Below are 23,323 nucleotides of genomic sequence, written 5' to 3'. Positions count from 1 at the left end.
ATGAAATTTTGTGGACAGGTTGGGTGTGTGACGAGGCACGAACTGATTAGATTTTGGTGAAGATCCGGATCCGGATATGATTTTTTCAGTGATTCTTCACCATTGAAAGATAGGGCGAAACTAATATATAGCACGATATCTCAAAAGGTTGCAGACGGATTCAGATGAGACTTGGTGGACACGTTGGTTGTGTGACCATGACGAATTGATTCAATTTTGGTGAAGATCCGAATCCAGATCTGGATATGAGAATTATTTATTTTTTAAAGCAATTCTTCATCATTGTGAGATAGGGCTGAAAAACGATTGCCGCATGATATTTCAAAAATGTATTGGGCCCGATATGTTCTCATGGATCAGGCATTATGTGGCGGAGGTATGTGCTCTACCGAGTACCCTTCTAGTTTCTAATGGAATGGCATCCAACTCCGGAATCTTATCCTCGTACTTTGTATGCAGTGAATAATATTAACTATCATTTGCAGTTGATATTATCCCTGCTCTCCTCTCTGTTAGCACTTGTTTGTGGAGGGTAAAATTGCATGGTATCTTAAAAAAGAAGGCCATTGTGCACCAGTACTCTGACTAAAATACCTAATTGTCATGTTTGTAGCATCATTAGTTTCTGGTCATTGCATTCTCTGTGCATGATATGGTATTGTGAGGGATGCATCGCGAACGGTTCTGTGCTGGCATCTGCAGGATCACTTCACAGGAAGGTTGAGCAGCCTCCTTTTACAGAGATATCTACTCATTTCTGTCAATAGAGTAGCACTAATGTGTTTCCCCCACATATTGAATGAATAATGTTGGGGTGAAGGAAGGAAGAGTTAAGTGATAGAGTGAGATGGAGAGACTGACTGACTGACTGACTGACTGCTCCTTCCTTTTATGACAAAGATACAAAAATCAGTTTTGTTCATCAAAAAGGAAGAGGACATCATTGATGATCAATGCAGTGAGACATTGATTTAAAAGGAAATGATGAAAGAATCATCATCATCATCATCAATTTTGCAAAAGGCTTCGTTGAAAACTCGTTATTCTTTGTCGAGTGTTGAATGATTTTTTCATTTTATAAAAACGGTATTTGAGTTTCATGAACAAGAGCCTTAAGGGTAAGTACCACATTATGAGAAGAAACAATCCTTTTAAATTTTTGTCTTCCTCGACTTGTAAATTGCAAACTTAGCCGAACCAATCACATAATTCGCTAAACACACTTTCCTTAATTAAGAGGGCCTATTAATGCCAAGAATAACAACATCATGTTTAAAATGAGAATCCAGCTTTTGAAAGATTCTTTGGAGAATGATAAAAAGACAATGTGACCGTTCTCATTCCAGGTATATACGGAGGCCTGTAAAAGTATTCACCCCCCCCCCCCCCCGAACAATAATTTCACATTTCGATGAATTGTGTAGAAACAATTGTTCCAAATAAACTATTTTTTATACATAACTGAAGGGATCAAACTAAATACTGTTATCGTTGAAGGAGTTTACATGTAAGGAATACCTGTAAAAAAAAACATGTACAAAATTCACTGGTTGGTACAGTATTTGGTCCCTGAGGTCAGTACTCGATGGAAGCACCTTTTACAGCAATGACTGCTGTGAGTGTTTGTGGGTCGATCTTTACCAGCTTTACACAGTGAGAGGGTGAAATCTTTACCCATTCTTCATGTGAAAATTGCTCTCGATCTGCCAAGTTTGATGGGGATCATCGATGGACTGCAGTCTTCAAGTCTCGCCATAAATGTTCAATTGGGTTCCCGTCAGGACTTTGACTGGGCCACTCAAGAACATTTATTTTCTTCTTATTCATCCACTCCAGTTTGGCTTAAGCTTTGTGCTTCGGATCATTGTCGTCCTGGAATGTGACTCTTTTCCCCAGTTTCAGAATCATGGCTGACTCAAGCTGGTTTTCATGAAGGATTCTCCTGGACTTTGCACCGTCCATTGTCACTTTGATCCTGACAAGCTTTCCACTCCCTGCTGATGAAAATCAGCCCCAAAACATGATACTGTCACGAACGTGCTTGGCAATAGAGGATGGCGTTGATTGGGTGATGTGCAGTGTTCGGCTTGCGCCAAACGTAATGCTATGAATTTAGACCATAAAGTTCAATTTTTGCGCTTCTGACCACAGAACGTTTCTTCACATGCCTGTAGTATCACGAAGATGCTTTTTCACAAACTCAGTATGAGTTTTTAGATGGGTCTTTTTCAGTAATGGCTTCTTTCTTGCCACCTGTCCATAGAGCTAAAGCCAGGCCAGATTTGATCTGCGACTTGCTACAGGTATCATGTAAAACTGTTGTCACCTGTTTCATGGTTAGGTTGTCGGTGACTAAACTGTCTCTCCCACCAGGTTTCCTGGTCATGAGGGTCTATGGATACGGACACCCGGCAAGATTAAAAAAAAAACCTGTCAAAGGGCGGAGGAACTCCTTGTGAGCCAACAGCCATCCATATCTGGTGCCCAAATGTGTCTGCGGACGTCCTCCTGCAGTTGGGTTGCTTTTTTATTCGGAGGTTGGTGGCAGGATTTGCACTGCGGCCACCGTAAAACCCTTCATTCTGCAAAACGCACTAAAAGCGCAAAGAAAACCGAAAACCCGCTTTGTGGGAGCTCCTGTGATGCTGCCCTTCGCAAGGCAGCTCGCCGGATGAGAGGATTGGGGCAAAGCCTTCAGAACCCCCATTCCTTAATGATAGGAGGAAAAGCATGGGGTAAACATCCAGGGTCAGATTGCGGTAGTGTGTGTGTGTCGGAGTGGTGCTGTGTCATTCACCAGACGGCGGTCTAATTGGGTTAACCTGAGGCGGTCCCTTCGGATGGATGCCTGGAATGTCCTATCCCGAAGAGAGGATGATCACCTGTCTCTGTTATCATCTGAGCTCAAGGGTTTGAACATCAGTATTGCTGCACTCTCTGAGGTTCGTAGACCAGATAGTGGTGAGATCATGGTGGGTGGTTACACCTACTCTTAGTCTGGTCACTCTGATGGTTACCATTCCCAAGGAGTTGCTGTAGCTGTGCCCAATAACCTGACTCCAATGATAATTGACGTAACACCGGTGAACGAGCATATTATGAGACTCAGGATTCGTCACTCCTTGGGTTTCATTTCCCTGATCTCTCTATATGCTCCGACTGAGGAGAGTGATTTCACAGTGGACACATTCTACGCCACGCTCGAGTCTGTGGTTGATCAGTGTCTCTCAAGTTTGGTTGAGATTGGACAAGTAACGTCCAAATGTATCGTGGTCAAAAGGACAGACAGACAAAGAGACTCAAAATTCCACATTTTAATATGATATTGAAGTTGACTGACACTTTGTCTTAACAAAATAAATACAGGTTGAAAACATTTGAGAGATAAAAATTTGTGTAAGCGATCTGACGATGCTCTGGAGTGCCTTACTCTGGCGTGTATAAAAGAGTGTATAAGTGTAAAGGGGGCCTTACTCTATGCTCTGCAGTGTATAAAAGATTGACTCAAACCACAGGCGTAGTGGGGGGCAGGGGGGGGGTTGGGGTGGGGGGGGTTGGGGGTGGGGGAGGGGGAAGTGAACACGGCAACCTCCTTGAGCACCATTTAATTGGCTGGCAAAATTGTTGCATGTACGATCTATCTACACTAATGAGGTCCTTTTTCCTGCAGCGCATTACAGATTATTTTCGAACACCAGGACATTTTGGGTGATAGCGCAGGTGGTGGATGTAAAGTTTGTGAGTAAGGCATCTCAGGAGATAATTTAGCTCTGAGGAGAACCACTGTTGATTCTCTTGATGTTCGAGAGTTTGTTGTTGGATTTAATGAAGTCAGCATAGGAGGTAATGTCAGTGAGGAGGTGGTGACCACTCCTGGGAGCTCACGTTTCTGTGCGCATTCCGCTTTGTACTCAGCGCCCATTCTGTGGTGTCCTTAGCGCTCGTTCCGCTGTCCCCAAGGTATGGCACTTGGCGTGGTTCACCTTGAACTCTTTCAGAACTGCTCAACCAACCTCTCTGAACTCCTCCAAACTCTTCAACCACTACTCTTTGAACTCTCAAATTCTCACTCTCCTTTTTTTGTCTCGACTCTGCCAGGCATTTTTATGGCCCTGTCTTCTGTCTTCTCACCCGTCTGCCTTCCGCAATCCAGCCACCTTGATTGGCAGGCACTCTGTGATCGAGTCATCGTGATTGGGTGCAGGAATGTGTGTGCGCGGGGGGTGGTGGGGGGCAGGCTGCTGATGCCTCGGTGGCGTGAAAGGGACAGGACAATGAGCCAGATGTTTATGTTACCGCCAAGGCATGGCTGAATTTGTTACGCTACAGAGGACATCGTGTTTGGTACATACCATTGAAGTGTTTCTTGACGGGTTTGTATGGTTCATGCCTGGTGTTGTCTTAATGGCTGGAGTGGTGGGCTTGGGATCCTAGGGTCCTGGGTTCAAATCCTACTTGGCTGTTGAATTACTACCAGGTGGGTTTGACTCAGCCTGTCAACCTTCTGAGGTCGGTAAAATGAGGACCAGCTTCCTGGTATCCTGTGTCGGAGTGGCGATCCATCCAGGATTGTGCCCAGTAACCCAGTAGACTGCTTCGGCAGCACCAACGCTCTGCACAGAGTATGGTCCCAATGGATGGATGGATGGAGAATTAGAAATATTTCAGGATGGAGTTTGAGAAGAGGAATGGAGTTTGGAATGAGGAAAAGAACACTGGGATAACTCTAACTACACTCACAATGCATCTTTCCTAACCAGTGATATGAGGGGGAGGGGTAATTTAGCTGGAAAAATACTACCGATATAACTACAGTTGGGATGGAAGTGTTCCTTATGTGTAGGCCTATCCAAACCCCTGTACCAATTTCCCAGAAATTTTCTGTCCGTATTTATTTTCACACACGGAAGGTCAAAGTCGTAATAAAACTTTCAATTCATAATCAAATTGATTTAAGACAAGAAATAACGTTCGGCACTTTTGGGAATTGAGCACCATATGTCATGTGACTCTCTCGATGGGAAAAATGGCGGGGCTTGGACTGTACCTGCACATTCGAAGGTCGATGCTCTGTCGAGAATCAAACGTGTTGCTTTTAAATATTTATTTTCTGTGTACAAAAAGGAAGTTAATATAAAAATGATCCAGATCCTTCACAGGATGACACTCAGTCTAACTAGTGGTGGCAGGCTTCAAAACGACCTCAAACAAGGTTAATGAGGAGGCCATTTGGCTCATCATTGCCATGTTGAACTCCCAAATTAATTTTCGGTCCTTGAAGGTGAAAAACATCCTTTTTCACCTTTTGTTGCCTTATAGCCTGGAATGAAATTGCATTAAATAAGACTTTTCCCACCTTTATTTACACACCATAACCCACAACTTCCAATTTCAGAATAAAATCAACTGTTCCTGTAGGTTTCCTCTGCTGGTTCATGCATTTCACAGCAAAGACTAAACCATGAGAACCAAGGAGCTTTCAAAAGATCTCTGGGATAAAGTTGTGGAAAGGTACAGATCAGGGGATAGGTATAAAAATATTTCAAACGCCTTGAATATCCCTTGGAGTACAGTCAAGAAATCATTAAAAAGTTGAAGGCATATCGTACCACCAAGACCCCGCCGAGATCAGGCAGTCCCTCCAAACTGGAAGACCAAGCAAGGAGGAGACTGATCAGGGAGGCTATCAAGAGGCCAATGGCAACTTTGAAAGAACTACATGCCTCAATGGCAAAGACTGGTCACTCTGTACAAGGGACAACAATATCCAAATCACTCCACAAGTCTGGCCTGTACAGTAGGGTGGCACGAAAGAAGCTGTTACTCAAAAAGCCCACCTTGATTCCCATTTGAAGAATGCAGAAAAACACTCAAGATTCTGAAGCCATGTGGCAAAACGTTTTGTGGTCTGATGAAACCAAGATGGAACTTTTTGGCTGAAATGCAAAACGTTATGTTTGGCACAAACCCAACACAGCACATCACCCAAAGAACAACATCCCTACTGTGAAGTATGGTGTTGGCAGCATCATGTTATGGGGATGTTCCTCATCAGCAGAGATGGGGGCACTTGTCAGGATAGAAGGGAAAATGGATGGAGCAAAATACAGAAAAATCACAGAGGAAAACCTGCTGCCCTCTGCAAGAAACCAAAAATTGGGATGTAAATTCACCTTTCAGCGTGACAATGACCCAAAGCACATAGCCAAAACTACACTGGAGTGGCTCGGAAACAAAAATATACATGTCCTTGAGTGGCCCAGTCAGAGCCCTGACCTAAATGCAATTGAAATTCTGTGTCATGACTTGAAGATTGCTGTCCATCCATACTCCCCACACAACTCGACTGAGCTTGAACAGTTTTGTACAGAAGAATGGGCAAATATTCTCCAATTAAGGTGTGCAAAGTTGGTAGAGACCAATCCCAACAGACTGACAGCTGTAATTGCTGTCAATTTTTTTGATTTTTGGCTCTTATACGAGTCTTGACATTGTGTTGTTGTTGTTGTTGTTCGACTTTCGGCTGCTCCCGTTAGGGGTCGCCACAGCGGATCATCCGTTATGATCCGCATACTGATTTGGCACAGGTTTTACGCCGGATGCCCTTCCTGACGCAACCCTGGTCGCCTCTTACGACACAGGGATAAGGATTGGGGTTCGTCATGATTCTGAGCTGCCCTACACCCTCTGAGTCTTGACAATGTGTATGTTGATAAAATTTAAAAAGGTGCCTCCACCAAATATTAACTCAAGAGGAGGACACATATCCAACCAACATATTCTAGTCTTGTATTTTAAATTAATTTTCTGAAATTTATGGAATTTGTTTTTCACTTGGATGTTGTGGGTTACAATGTGTAAATAGAGGTGGAAAAAGTCTGGTTTGATGCAATTTAATTCCAGGCTACAAGGCAAGAAAAGGTGAAAATTTTGAAAGGGAGTGTCGACTTTCTACAGGCACTGTGTAGTGTGTTTGATTACAATAGCTCTCATGTCCCTTCTGGAATGAGTAAGACTGAGTGTGTGTGTGTGTGTGTGTGTGTGTGTGTGTGTGTGTGTGTGTGTGTGTGTGTGTGTGTGTGTGTGTGTGTGTGTGTCTCCTTGTGCACATATAATACCCTGGTGTGTGAAAAAGATCATCTAGATAAGTCAAAAGGTACTCGGTACAGCACATACCGTGTCTCTGCCAGGCTGAACAGTTTATGTGTCCACCAAATTTCGGCCGAATCCATCTACAACTTTTTGAGATATCATGCTATATATCGTTTTTGGCCCTACCTCTCAATGGTGAAGAATCACTTTAAAAATCTCCTTTCCAGATCCGGATTTTCACCGAAATCGAATCAGTTCGTCCTTGTCACACATCCAACCTGTCTACCAAATGTCATCCGAATCCGTCTATAACTTTTTGAGATATCCTGCTCACAGACAGGCAAACAGGGTTGAAAATATAACTTCTGTCCACCTTCGGTGGCAGAGGGAAATAACCGAGCAAGTGTCTGAATTGTTATTTTTGTCACACGGATGCAGCGACGCATTGACACCCGCTTGGCCCGACATCAATCGAGCTGGGAGCTTGTATTTTGGGTGCTGTCGGTCCAACCGGAGCCTCAACTCAAATATAACTGGATGCATTTCTTTCATTATCGGTAAATGTATGCAATAATACCTGGGCATGAGGCACGTCAAATCATTTTCGGATTTGAGCCAAAATTTATGGAATGCGTGATTTTATTTCTGAATACTTGGAAAAAAATATTATTACAGGAGAGAATAGTGCAGGATTGTCTGAGCTTCTATGTACAATTATTTATTTATTTTACACTTAACTACAGTATCTCCAGTACCAACACACAATTTTCATTATTTATTTTTGCATATGCACTTTACCGTTATTGGCACATACATACCTCCCTGAATTCTTTATTCATGGAAATACAATTTAACATCTCCATTTCCAAGGTACCACCTTAAATTATTTATTTACGAGCAAAGGTTCCCGGCATTGCCAGGAAACTTTGGGGTATCCTCTGACCTTTCCCCTCCCTCTCCCACCCCACCCTCCCTCCTCCCACCGTCACCCTTCCCTTCCCTCCTCCCACAAAGGTACCCGGCATTGTCAGGCAACACCTGATCCCTCCTCCCACCCCTTCTCCCTCCTCCCACCTCCTCCCTCCCTCCTCCCACCCCACCGATTCGCCTCCTTCCTCTCACCTGCACCCTTTCCCTCCCTCCTCCCACAGTGATACCCGCATTGTCCGGGATAAAACGTACATCTATTGGACTACCACAATTGAGCACATACTTAGAGACAAACATTTTGCTTATCCAGGTCGGGCCTGGACAGACATACCCAAGAAGACTCGAAGCTGTCATAGCTGTCATAGCTGTCAAAGGCGCTTCTGAAAAGTATTGACTCAGGGGGCTGCATACCTACGTAAATTAGCTGTGTTTCATTGTCAATAAATTTGAAAAAATTCTCAAAACGTGTTTTCACTTTGTCATTATGGGTTATTTTGTGTGGATCCCTGACAAAAAAATTTTTTTTCAATCTATTTTAAATTCAGGCTGTAAGGCAACAAAATGTTATGTTACAGCCTGAATTTTAGTCGTCCAGGTTAACCCCCCTGAACATGTCAAGAGGTGTGAAAACTTTCTGAAGGCACTGTGGGTATACAAATTAAAATCTATTGTTTTTTTAATTTTTGCAATTGAGTGGAAATTTTTCAGAGTTAATTAATTGAAATATTATTGCAGTAAAATACTATACATAGGGGTCTGGTCGTCATCTTTTTTTTGTGCAGCACGAGGCTGTGAATAGCATCTTTGTTTGAGGGTGTAACAGTGCTGCTGATGCAGTGTCCCTGTAGGTTAGAGTAGGAACTTAGAATTCAGCCAGAATACCGGGGGTAGCTCCCCTACTCTTCGTGAAGAACACCATGGAGGGATCTTAAATGTTTTCCAACTAATTCCGGCAGATGCGACACTGAGATTAACGTCCATCTAAGGGACGGCACACACATTGATTAATAATCCTGCCTGTAAAACACCGTGATGACAGTTCATAGCTTGGTCGGGATTTAAACCGAGGCTGGACAGCCTTGGAGGGAGTGTGGATACCTCTCAGCCATCCTGCTGTGGACTGGTGATGCATTGCTTTGTATATAGCCACTGAAAACATTTTTCACTCCTCTCTTGAACTCAGTAGTTCGCTTTACTCATTCGAATCCCCTCATCTATTTTGCCTTCCAAACTTGGCGGATTTCACCGCGGAGAACCGAGCCACGGTCGCCATGCCCATTTCTCACGCCACGGGAGCTTTCGCCTGCTTTCAAATGATTTTTGTTACACACAATGAAGTTACACTTCGGCCATATTCCTGAATCTTTTCTTCACTCTGTATAATTGTCGAAACATTTGAAAAAGTAAAGTTTTAAAGCTTTAGCCATTTCACATGTTTTATGTAAATATGGAGGTTGAAGCATTGCCTCCCTTAAATCAATACGCTTATATGCTAAGTTATAAGAATTGATAATTTCTTCAAATTTTCATATTTCACTCCAGATTTCAACACTTATTAAGCCTGGTGTTGGCTTAGTGGTTACGGTGGTGGCTTGGGATCCTAGGGTCCTGAGTTCAAACCCTGTTGGCCGCTGAATTAATACACCAGGAGGTTGACTCAGCCTGCATTCCTTCCGAGGTTGGCAAAATGAGTAACGGTGTACTGGTAAGGGGGACACTGCATCAGCGGCATCGCCACGTCCAAACCAATGATACAACCAGCAGCCATAGGCTGCACGAGAGAGAGAGAGAGAGAGAGAGAGAGAGAGAGAGAGAGAGAGAGAGAGAGAGAGAGAGAGAGAGAGAGAGAGAGAGAGAGAGAGAGAGAGAGAGAGAGAGAGAGAGAGAGAGAGAGAGAGAGAGAGAGAGAGAGAGAGAGAGAGAGAGAGAGAGAGTCAGAGTCAGTCAACACTTATTTAGTCCACAAGATCCGATCCTCAAATCCGAAATCATGTTTTGATTCGATACTTTAATTAGTCCGTGAGAGTATATCGTATTTCCAAGGCAAGGCATTTTTAGGAGGCAAAATCAAAATGGCGACTAAGACCTCTGCTTGGTGAAGTTGAGCTGACCAGGGAGGGAAGCTGACGATAAGCCTTTAATGGAGGTAAGCTGTTAATTATCTTCAAAAGGGGTTTTTTAATTAGCCCAAATACCTAATTTCCACTCATGCACTACCTTGGTATTCATGCCAAGTTTGGGGCTGCTAGGTTTCATGTCTTAGAGTTATGGACGAGAGAGACACACACACACACACACACACACACACACACACACACACACACACACACACACACACACACACACACACACACACACCCTGACATTTATTATTGTACATTTAAACCACCCATACATAGCACCAATGCAGCCTGGCCCTGTATAGCTGAATCTGAGTTGACGAGGTTTGATGCATGATTCTGAGCGATATCAATGAATGCCGGCTATTCATTTGTTTATGTATTTTTACAACAATTTAATGGATTTTAACGTTTTATTTAATGTTTAACATGTCATAGTAGAGTTTCACGGACCACTGACAGATTTTATTAAAACATGATTAGATGTCAAAAGAAGCATTTCACAAGCAATGGTAATGCACTGGTAGCGCTTCACTATTATATTCAACTTGCAAAATTGAAATCTTACAGTGAAATCTTACAGTGGATGAGAGCACACCTGGGTAAACCTGCACGCAGTGATGATGACCTGTATATGAAGTGACATCCACGTATAGAACTGACCACAAGCTGCACTGAACACGTGATTTGTTGTTTTTTAAGATCCGTGACTGAAATATTTTATCTTTTGGCAATTTTTTTTGCCCGCTAAAGCCTCAGGGTAGTCGCTTGTTTCATAAGCCAATGTTTTTTTTTTGACCACACAACAGCCAAAGCGATGCCAACCGCCTAATGACGTGCATTATTGATCGGAATATTAACAGCCAAATTACCTTTCTCATGAATTGATGTCGTGTTCAAACAATGGTTACCGGTACACACCTTTCTGCGTGGCCTCAGCTGTGCAGAGGAAAGACGAGCAAAGGTCCAAGATCCGGATTATGCCTCGGTGCTCCTGACAGGCCTGCAACGCTCTGTGGACCTCGTCTTTACGCAAAAAAACTTTGTTTGATGTTGGCCACAGCAATGTTTGAAAAGCCGATTGTATTTGAACTGCCACAAGTTGAATTCACAGAGATCCGGTGGTTATTTTCAGCAAAATAAATTGCAAAAAGAAACCCCCACGTGTTCTTTGTTCCACCGCCTTGGTGGTCAAATCAAATGGCTGAAATAATTGTCATGTGGAACCGCGAGCACTGAGCGTGTGTGCGGAGATGATGTTTGAAGGCGTAATTGAAGATGCTTTTTTGTGATGTGAAGGTGATCACTAACACGTTCGTCCGGGTGAGCACACCGATTTATGCCGGTGATGGAGAGCTGTGTTTCAAGGAAAAATTGACGGATCGGTCATTAACACTCATTTGTTGTCGTGCTGCTGGCCTGTATTTCAGTCTCTGTTCATATTTGTTATACTTGTTACTTTCCCTTTGCTGCATACCTATAGGTGCAGAGCCTCCACATTTTGAAGGATATGTTAAATGAGCTGTTATATATGATTACAATTGTAATGGAATTTAAAGTTCTCTCGGGGTTGTTGGTCACTGATTCTAAAATTGAATGTAGAATCACGCATGGTGGAGCTGAATAGCTTCAGCAGCCTCGACGTCCAGTTTGTAACTGCACTGAGCCTTGTAAGATTGCTCAGACCAACAACAGTGGGCCACCAAAGTGGATCAAAAGAAATTTAATTCTAATAGATATACAACATCACAGCAAGACCTTACAACAAAAGGGCAGAATAAGGTAGATTGGGAGCAAAGCACGGTGTTGGTGGGTCGGAGGGTGGGGGGGGTTGTGATCACAGAAGGAATCTTGGACAACACGATGCCAGATAATTCAAGAGTAATCCAATGGACTGATACTGGAATATCTGAGTTATTTATTTATTTATATGCACTCTACCATCATCGCCACTTGCATTTTGTGCCCTCGACTCGATACCAAGCGACGTGCAATTGGCAACGTAAGATTTTCTTCCTTCACATTAATTAATACGGACAGTTTCGTGAACAGTGCGATTTATGAACAAAAGCGTTAAGTGTGGTCTCATTTTCTCCCCACCGTCATTACTTGCTGGTTGAAGCTTTAGTTGAAGAGTGGGCGCTGGAAGAAATACTGGGGCGTCATGGGGTTTAAACTGTGGCCAAAAGCATGTTGTGAGATTCCATTTGTGTGTTTTTTTTTTGTTTGTTTTTTTTTAATCAGCATTTATCTGCATTTTACATCCTTGTGCTCCAGTTCGTTGTTTCGAGAAAATTGCCTCTCCATATTTGATTTACATTGGAGTTCTACATGACAAATCAGGAGGTAGCTCCATTGAAGTAAAAAAAAAAAAACAGACAGGGAGGTTAATGGATTGTAACAGGTTGTAATTGTTACAGCACTGGCTTGACTTGAGATGGTATTAATTTCACCGTGGAAGCACTTGTGCTAGTCATTTACATTGAACCTTTTGGCTCTCTAATTTTACACCTTTGAACAGGCCATTGTCAATGTATTCAAATCATGCGAGGGTAGTGTAGCATTATAGAAAGAGGGCCTTTGACTCTTGAGTCATAATGGTAGAGATAAGTTTGATTTGTGTTCTCTCTATGCGCTATGAAAAGTGTTATCCCTCGTGTTTGAAATGTGTGGGCGTCTGTTGTGAAATTATTCCTGAATGCACTTATTGTTCAGCCGAGTTCAATCGACATACGTATCGTGTAATTGTGAAACACACTGCGTTAAATGTGGTCACTTGCTGAATCCCTGACGGATCATTCGATCACTGGACAGTTCATATAACACCTTACACTGCATAGTCTTGAGAAAAAGGACATGACGTGGGAAGGGCTACCCGCTGCCTTTTTATTTGGATGAAATTAGCTCAGTCGTTGCCTCGCTCGAAGCCGCCATTTTATTATGATTCTCAGTGTTCCTCTGCCCTGAGCGCACGAGCTGAAAATTTGATTGATCGAGACTGCGTACAATTTTTCCAAGTACTGCTAAACTCAAGGTTTTTGGAATTACAAATAAGGTGATTTGTGTTAACCACTGTTGAAATATATAATTAAATTGAAATTTAATAAAAGTTTTAAAAGCGGTGCAAAAAAACAACTTAAAAAACCCCCATTCAATTGTAAGTTTTACCGCCGTTGATTCGTTTTGGATACACCTTCTCTTTTCACCCTCGCCAGAGGAGAGGTGTTGCGTTTGGGTTCCTTTGTTTGTTTGTTTGTTTGTTTGTCCTCACAGATCTTTTGTGTTTTTCTCCGCAACTGTTTGTCGGATTGAGGCGAAATTTTCACCATCGGGGCGACTACTCATGGAGAATGTTGAAATCATAATTACGACGTCATAGGTCACTTGGTGTGGCAGCCATGTTGGAAAAACCGAAAAACTTTGGACCTCTGTAACTCTGAAACCACACCAAGGAAAAAAAATTTAAACTTGGCACATGGCAAGTACTACTCATGGGGAATAAATGTGATTTTTTTTTAAATGATGTCATCGGTGCTTTTGTTATGACATCATAATTGCATATGGAGAGCGCTACTTCCGATCAGTATGAAAGTTTTTGCGTCATCTCTGGATAAATTGATCCACAGAAAAAGAATTGATGACGTCAACAGTCACGTGATTTGGCAGCCTTTTTTCTGCTTTCAAAAACCTTCTTCTCTGAAATGACTGAACAGATCGAGGCGTAACTTTACATGTATGACCGCCTCTTCATGAGGAACAAAACATTCACACATATGACATCATAGGTCATGGTTTGCCAGCCATATTGGATTTACCCTGAAACCCATTAAGAAAAAATGTTCTTCTCCAGAACGGCTGGACACATCGAAGGGAAACTTCACACAAATGTTCCCCAAGCCTTGGGGGATACCAGGGTCTTCACAAATTATAAATGATACGTCACATGGTCTGGCAGCCATATTGGATTGAGCAAAAATCTTTAAAAAAAATTATTTCTCTTGAACCGTGCTTAATCAATCAATGTGAAACTTAAAAATTATGATCTAGCAGTGATGTGGAATAGACGGTTTAAATTTCAACCTCATCGGACATATGGTGCGGCAATCAGAATTATTTAATTTTTTGATGTGGGTTCTTTTTGATATATATATATATATATATTTTTGTTTGTTTTGTTTGTTTGTTTGTTTGTTTTTGAATAAAGCTCACTTGGCTGTGCCTGGATGAGTTTTGAGGGTAGAGGAGTAGCAGCTGAAATGCGAATCCTATCCAGGTTCCTCCTGATGACTTCATCTTTTCTTTTTGCTTGTTCGTGTTCCTTCTGATTACTCCAATGAAGGACTGTATCTATTTGGTCTTTCATTTGATTTGAATTTAATTTATTTTAATCCCATTCTAAATTCAATTGAATAACGAAGAATATTTTTTTTTAAACGTCATTGGTCAAGGTCAGGTGTCCAATCATTGCAGGGTTGCATCAAAGTGGGATGTCTTGGAACTCGGTCATCACTGCCTGCATTTATAAAGTGGCAGTTCTAATTATGTCTCATTGATTATGTAACACTCCAGTACACAAAATACACGACACACAAAACTACACAAACACGAGACAAAACAAGTCCTGGCAAGGGTCTGCAATCTCTGATTGCTTTTTTTTGTTTATTATTTTTATTTGATGTACTATACTCTTTATAGATCATTGGCACTGCCGAAGCAGTTTCTCGGCAAGGTTTATAGTGGCAGGTTTGGCATTGCCTTCCCAGTGTTGTTTGTCCATTTTGTGTGCTTTTAAATGCTGAGCTTCAAGCAAGTCGGCATCGCACACCATTTTTAAAGTCTTTGAAAAATCTTTGGTGTGACTCAGATGGGGTTTGAACCACTGACCGCCGAGACTCTGAGTGGATGCTCTTACCATTTAAAGCCACCGAGTCTGGTACACCTTATTTTACACGTTACATGAGTTCTTCATGCCTGTTGTTTGTGTCCATTATGGCATCCCTAAAAACAGTGAGTTTGGAATGATTTTCATTTTTTTTTTCTCGGAAAGGCAGAGAGATTGACTGAATCAAATGCTTTACCCTGCTGTGCACATTCACGCTCATGACGAGACTCCATACAATTTTTGCCGAATTCAGAGCCAAAGTAATAATACTAAACTGCCATGTTTTTGGAAATGCAAACAAGCCGGTCCATGTTCTAGGAATCATTGTGCATCGGTCCGTGTAATAAGATTTCATATGTTAAACACAGTTCATTCAAATTAAATGAGAAAAATTTCGGAGTTCCTCCATCATAGACTGATAGACACACAGACAGAGTGAATCAATTAATTTCCCATGTTTTGTGCTAAATATCTATCTGTCTATCCATCGATCCATCTATCTATCTATCTATCATCTATCTCTGTTGGTCTGTCTGTGTATATGTATATTTGTCTATCTATATCTATATACAAATTCATCCATTGACCTGTCTGTCTGTCTGTCTGTCTGTCTATCTCTGTATCTCTCTTTCTGTCTGTCTATCTGTCTGTGTCATTATCTGTCTATCTGTTTATTTATCTATCTATCTCTGTTTCTCTATCTATAGCTACATCAATCTTTTGCATATCTGACTAATTTTGATTATTGGTCTGCTGGTTGCATGATCATTATGTCCACAGTTGTGTCGATGTAAAATCTGTTTCCTCATCCTATAATCAGCACCCAGGTATGGTTTGGAGAAGGGTGCAAGCCACGAGGGCGCAGCTAAGTTGTTGATACAGCACCCCGCTCTCCAACCGTTTGCTGTTGTGTTTCGAGAGGTGAAGGAAATGTCAAAATTAGACCATTTACTGGCACAAGGTGAACTCATTTGAAGTGATATCAGGAGATTGTTAATCTGCACAAGTGCCAGATGGAAAAGCTAGCTTAATATCATCTCCTAAGGACCGTGTGTTTTACAGTGCCTTCTATCAGCACCTCAACAGATGGCAGTTTTAGTCGGATTCGACCTTGCCTTGGATCAATCCCAGAACAGGAGAGCTTAGAGGCAACAATACCACCAAATGAACTACCTTGCTGCCCCAAACTTGTATGATGTCATTATTTGCAATAAGTTCTTCCATTTCAGAGCAAACTGCATGACAGCCAAAGTAACAAAACATTAGCAAGGTCCCAAGTGAACAGTCATTGTAACTGACGGACAGGCACTAATCCCTCCCCCTCCCTACTCTCCCCCCTTCCTCCTCACTACATGTATGCCTAGCAGATGGACCCAGTACAGAAGGCTGTGCTGAACCACACCTTTGGAGTAGCACCACCACCGCGCAAGAAATCCCTAATAATGTGTACCATTTGCCAGATTCGCTTCAACTCTGAGGTAAAGCATTTTTGTTTCCGTCTATACGAGGGTGATGGAAGAGATTTTGCCCAATTAGTCTTGTGTCAGGAGAAAAAAAAAGAAAAAGAAAAAGGGGAAACGAGTCGACGGCCTTTTGAATTCAGGATTTTCAAGATGGCCGCCCATTCCCCAGTCATTCTGAAATTGGCGATTCCGCGTTCTTTAAGAACGGGGTGTCCGTATCGAAAACCATGGGATTGTAAAAGAAGGGCCGGAGAACATTAAAATAAAGTGAAAAAAGACATAAATGTTTAGCAACTAATTATGACAGAAGTCGAAGAGTCTGAGCAATCAGTGCCGAATGTATTAAAGAGTACATACGTTTCACACTCACGACTTCACCGTTGGTTGATGAGGTAATCGCCGAACCAAGTCATAAATAATTATACCAACTTATCATTGCCTTTCATATTACAAATTTCATATTGATTAACGACACTGGATGGAAACGAGCAACCAATGATGTTGTTAATTCGCTTGCTTTTGCTATAAATATTGAAAACCTTTGTGTTGCCGTGTGAAGAGCTCAGGACAGAATGTAAATTGACCAGACACCTTGTTAGCTAAATGGTCTAATTTCTGATTCTCAAGCAATACCTGCACTAATGGGTTATTATGAGATGTGGGGAATTTGGAATGGTGCACTGGGGCATTGTCTGTAAATGTTATCTTTGAACACTTTTTTTTTTTTGTGTGTGTGTGGTTGAAACATCCACCGGTGGATATAATCCGATGTTGAACAATCTTCCTGAACAAGTGAAGGAAGATCGTTCGACGTACGATGCAAGATGCCAGCATGACGCACGATGACGAATGCACTGTCGCTGGTGTCGGTGTCATCACAAGATGTTACGCAGGTGGTGCCCTTATATAACCTTGACCTGTCTAGTTTGGGTTTGATTCCTGACCAGACTACGATACAAGCCGTCAGATCGGTGTTTCGCAGGCAGGGTCGTTCCTCGCCGAAGTGCGCCATCCCTCGGACGGACGTTAATCCGGGACCCGATGGCAAGATTAGATGGTGGGACTTCAAAGATCCCACAGTGTCTTTCGTGAAGAGCAGATGAGTTATCATCGGCACCCCGCACAAAATACAAATTCCTCCCCCAGCCTACAAGGGTCACTGCATCAGCGGTATAGTCCCCCCTTCCCTTGCCAGAAAGGAATCTACCTGCGGGCCAAACGTGTACTCGACCCTCCCTCTCGCTCCCAGTCCAATATTTGTCGGAAACAAACCAACTGGTACCAGTTAGTGAAGTACATTTTAAAAATGAACATTTGTGCTTCACTGATCATCAGATTTCTTCATGACCATTAAATTATGACAATCTCCTATACTGTGTGACTGCACCAACGGTCACATTTTAACACAACGGCCTCAGCGGCTCATTTACTACAATTTTAACTCAACATGTTGGTCATGATTGAACTCAAATCTATGTGTTTTGATTGAGTTTAAACAACTTCTGGCTTCCAAAGACATTGTTCGAGTCTGTTTTCTCAGCTCTCAAGTCTAATTGTAAGCTGGGTAGCCAACGATGCTGGACTAACTCTGGCAAGACACGTTGCCAGTTGTCGTGGCGTTAACTAGATTCGATCTTGTGTCGTCGTCTACCTGGGAATCAAGTTAAATTACACACTCAGAGTTCTAGGTCTTTGTTGAAACTCCTTATCAGCTCTCAACCTGGCGACGGCCTGCCTGAGATCTGATATATTGGGTCCGGCCATCCATTTGTATGAGCATCTCCTCCACTTGAAAATGCCTCTACTCGAAAATGACTGGACGCGGGTCTTTCATATTCGGCACACGTATGTACAGTTGTTTTGTATGCAGCCTTTGGCCGGTGTTTGCATCGTTTTCTGGATGGTGTGCCCCTGTTACCAGTAAGCTGGTACTCATTTTGCCACCTTTAGAAGGATGACAGGCTGAGTCAACCCACCTGGTGCTATATCAATAGATTGACAGGGGCTCAAACTCGAGACCCTAATATCTTAAGCCAACCACCTTAACCATTAAGCAAACACCACATTCACGTATGTAATGACATCTGGGCAGGAGGCACGTCAAATTATTTTGGGATTTGGAAATTCGGAAATAAATAAATTAGGAAATAAATACAGGATCGTTTGTGGTTGTGGAAACCATTATTTATTTATTTGCACTTTAACATCTCCACCACCAACACTCAACCTTTATTTATTTATGTACATTCTACCATCTGCACTACCTTCATATTTATTTATATATTAATTCATCCAATAATGTTAATCAAGCGATTCTCCACATGTGTGTACAGTGTATGTATGTATGTGTACGTTTGAAAATCATCTCTAATATAAAAGGAGCCCAGTCTCGGTGTGCCTTCGTGCGTGCCTGTGTCCATCCACCAACAATTGTCCTATAGCGGATACAACAATACACGTACGCGTGTATGCATATACACGCATGTCAGCGGTACGCTGCACAGTTAATTTACATTGAAACAAAATCTCTTCCTCCTCCATCTTCGTCTTCACTTATAATAATGTTGAGTCTCATTCGATCCCGTTTCTCATGTCGATTCGATCCAGAAAACGATTGCTATATTCATGATTCCATTACATTCGTAATTAGTGTGTTGGATATTGTTCGGAATTCAGCATTTAAAAATATTGTGATGAATATCCCATTTCCACTTTCCACCACCTCGCACGCTGAGCAGAAAGCTACCCCAGTATCTAAACACCACCTAATTATGTTTTTATCCCATGAACAACAACCGTTGTTTTTTTTTTAGCAATTCTGCAAATATTGGTATTCCCATGAACGAAATGAAGGGTCTTACATTCTAGTAGAAATAAACAGAGCTGGGCTGATCACCACCAACTTTGCACACAGGGGGTATTATTAGACATGGCACATAATATAATTGTCATGCCCCCCAACCCCAGCCCCGCAAGGCTGTTTCTAGTTTATTCAAATGTAAAAAATCCCACACGTCACATTTTTAAGGTGTGGTTGGGAGCTGTGTTCCTCCATGAGTACTTGTTAAATATAAAAAAAATGAAAAGTTTAAAAACTTTGTGCCTTACAAGTTACACTTATCACTTTTCTGTTGATAAATGACTTTTCCTACAAATTATTTTTATTCCAAACATTATGACCAAAGTAAACACATAGCTACACCTAATAGCTTGAGCTTAAATCCAAAGTTCATGGTAATACAACAAAGTAATAAACACAAGCATTGACTTCCTTGCACTCCAGAACTGCTGGACAAAGTGAGTTGAAAACGACTAGTTCTATTCGGGGTGTTGGTTTTAGGTGGTAAAAAAAAAAAATCAAAGGCCCGGGGCTCCGAGTGGTGGGGGAGTACACCAATTCTAAATGTAAATGTGTATCACGTAGCATCATCGCCTTGTGGGAGTATTATAAGTCAAAACGAGAACAGCACTCTGTAGAACACATATACATACCTGTGTTAGACTGAACAGTTTACGTTTTGTTTTCCAACTAATAACTGAATTCACACCAAAACCAAAATATATCACCAAACCAAGCTGTTTTTATCACCAAACCAACCTGTCCACCAAGTTTGTCCGAATCGGTCCATAACGTTTTGAGATATCTGCTCACAGACAGATATACAAACAAACAAACAAACAGACAAACAGGGGTGAAATCCACACCTTCCGTCCACCTTTGGTGTCGGAGGTAATAAAACACATCACAGACGTGTACTACACTCCGTGGTGTATTAATGGTTCGAGCATCCCCTCTGAGTCTGGGAGGTCGGTAATTTGAATCCTGGCCAAGTCATACCAAAGGCTTTAAAATGGTACGTGCTGCTTCCTTGCTTGCCACTCAGCATTTAAAAAGAATATAGCATGCAGAAACAAGCGTAGGTTGGCAACCATTGTATGGGCTTTGCGAGGCCAAATGGCACCTCCTAGGTTGAAGTTATGTGGAATGGAACTCAAAAGGGGGAATTCACCCATCCGTAAAGATGGGTTCTTTGTTCGTACAATCCACGCGTACATATTGACCCTCAAGCGAAAATCCAAAGCTTTATGAGCTTATTTGCCATTTATTTCTTCTTTTGAGCAAAATTTTTTTTTCTGTAAAAATCTAAACATTGTGACAAAGCTAATCACATGTACTTTAGCCTGAAGATGAAAGTACATGGTAAAGTTTCTCCAAACATCATGCATGCACCTTGGCCCGAAGGCCAGAATGCTTGGTCTTACAGCTTACTTACCATTTCCCCCTTATTAGCTGCTTCACCAGCAGGAAAAGCAATGATTTATATAAAACCTGTTAAAAGTCCTAAACACAACAGCATAAGTTATAACAAGGCAGAAAAACGGGGAGGACGGGATGGAGACGACAAGGAAGAGGTTTGCTGAATTGTGAATACAGTTACTGACCGACCGTCATACTTTGGTTTTAAGCCATAATGAACCAGCATGACAGCTGTTTGACGTCACTGTTTGACATACGCCATTCTGCCATGGTTCCGTGTATTCATGTGTTTTGGTTCAATTATTTTCTGGTATTAAATACAAGTCAGCAAACAATCTCCCCTTCCCCTCTACCCTCCTCCATCAGCCTTTCCCCCCATTGTGAATAACAGATTTGCTGTTAAGGATGAAGGGTCATTGGGTTTATATATATATATATATATATATATATATATATATATATATATATATATATATATATATATATATATATATATATTTCTTCTTCTTTCGGCTGCTCCCGTTAGGGGTCGCCACAGCGGATCATCCGTATGATCCGCATAGTGATTTGGCACATGTTTTACGCCGGATGCCCTTCCTGACGCAACCCTGGTTGCCTCTTACGACACAGGGATATGGTACACCTATTTTAACCGGGGTATACACCGGCCCAGTACACTGGTACTCATTTCGCCGACCTCGGAAGGATGACAGGCTGAGTCAACCCCCTGGTGTATTAATTCAGTGGCCCAACGGGGCTTGACCTCAGGACCTTTTGGATCCCAAGCCGCTGCCCTAACCACTGCGCCAACACCAGGCTTTTATATATATATATATATATATATATATATATATATATATATATATATATATATATATATATATATATATATATATACATACATACATACATACATACATATATATGTGTATTGTTGTGGGCCGGGGGTCGGTGGCAAGAACGACCGCGAGGTGGGGAAGTTTATGCCATCTCCCACCAGACTCCCCAGAATTATAGGCCGTCACTCGGATAACGGCCCGAGCCGGCGGGTCAATTAATCGACCGTGAAACGCCATTATCTTGTCTAGATCCAATATACCTAAGTAACCACACAGTCTTGGCTACCGGGGATTCATGCCCTCGGAACATCTGGCCAAACCGGATCACTCTACCAGCTACCGTAGAGTATCAACTTCCACCTACCAACTCCGGCTCGGATGCAGTCGAACGGGCCTGCCCAGGACGTCTGGCTCCGATCTATCGGATATCGGGGATTAAACCCCGTCTAAACTCGGATACGAACCATGCTGGACCAATATAAGGGGGGACGGAAACAGACTGAGTTCATTTCTAATAAATTTATTTGCAGCAAAATCAAGACAGAAGAGGTGAGACTTGAACGAATATGCAGGAATTTACAATGATACAAAAACACTTATACAATTCTACTTAAAGACGGGCCCACACACAGACACACACAAAATGGAAAGAAACCCCAGAGTCTTTATTTGATCCGTCGCAGCCGTGAGGATAGACGAGCTGGGGGTCAGAGTTCATGGGTATCTGTCGTCGCAGGAAAGCGTGCTCAGTAATGTGGCACCTCACGTGGCTAATGGTCGTCGGGGCACGGTCCGGGAGTTTGTGCCAGGCTCGTGGCTCGTGACGGAACTTGCGTGGCGAATCGTCGGAGCTCCCAAACTCCTCTCCGTGCACGTACCAACGACGACTCCTTCCTTCCTCGCACCACACGACTCAGCGCAAAACATGACTCTTGGTCGGCTCCTCTCTGTGCATGTCCCGACTACCACTCCTTTTCAGACTCCTGTCCATGCACGTGCCGACAAAACCTCTTTTCCGTGCAGCCACCGTGACCCAAACTCTGCCGCTCCGCCAACACGAACAAACTCTCCCAGCGCCAACGCCAACCACCACCACCCTCCGAGTCTCCGAGATATATCTCCTCCCACCATGGGGAGGGGCCTTGGTGAGAGTCATCTCGCTGTCCGTCCCTCATTGGCCTATGGCCGCACTCTACCGGGGCGGAGCCGTGGCCCTTGCAAGGAGACCCCATATTCTCCACGTGGCCTCGCTCGCGCAGAGCAAGAGGGTCTGCCCTGAAAGGCCCAGCTTACAAAAACTATCGTTTGTGGGGCCCGAGGACCAGAACCGCGAGGCCCGCCCCCCCCTCGGCAAATCAAGGTACGAGCGGCCAACGGGCAGTGACGGAGCATGATGGGCTGGTTGGGTCATGCAGATGGGATGATAGATGTAAGATGAGATGTAATAACCTAACTAGCCATCACAATGCACACATTTAATCCTCCCACTAAACAAAAGGACGGTGTCCTGAGTACACACTTACTTACCGGCATAACTAACTTTGGGACCTGCATGTTGAGTGCGCATGATTTCCAGATTCGTAACAATATATATATATATATATATATATATATATATATATATATATATATATATATATATATATATATATATATATGTATATATATATATATATATATATATATATATATATATATATATATATATATATATATATATATATATATATATATATATA

At 42.4% G+C, this 23,323-nt stretch overlaps 1 protein-coding gene across 10 annotated transcripts in view; it reads left to right on the top strand.

Annotated features, from left to right (window-relative positions):
- LOC147013689 (zinc finger protein 385B-like) overlaps positions 1-23,323 on the top strand; it is a 543,756-nt gene that overhangs the window by 345,652 nt on the left and 174,781 nt on the right. For 6 of the 10 annotated variants that reach the window (XM_085850825.1, XM_085850824.1, XM_085850827.1 and 3 more), the window contains one exon: positions 16,392-16,502. The exons of the other annotated variants lie outside the window; for them this stretch is intronic. In XM_085850825.1, the coding sequence (XP_085706951.1) occupies positions 16,392-16,502 (111 nt within the window). The remainder of the gene's footprint in view (positions 1-16,391; positions 16,503-23,323) is intronic. 10 annotated transcript variants of the gene reach the window in all.

The sequence above is a fragment of the Eptatretus burgeri genome, chromosome 13 (assembly GCF_056783735.1).
Source record: "Eptatretus burgeri isolate ZD-2024b chromosome 13, Ebu_testis_v1, whole genome shotgun sequence".
Taxonomy (NCBI): domain Eukaryota; kingdom Metazoa; phylum Chordata; class Myxini; order Myxiniformes; family Myxinidae; genus Eptatretus; species Eptatretus burgeri.
Note: the sequence above shows the minus strand (reverse complement) of the source record. Positions and strands in the feature narration are given on the sequence as shown.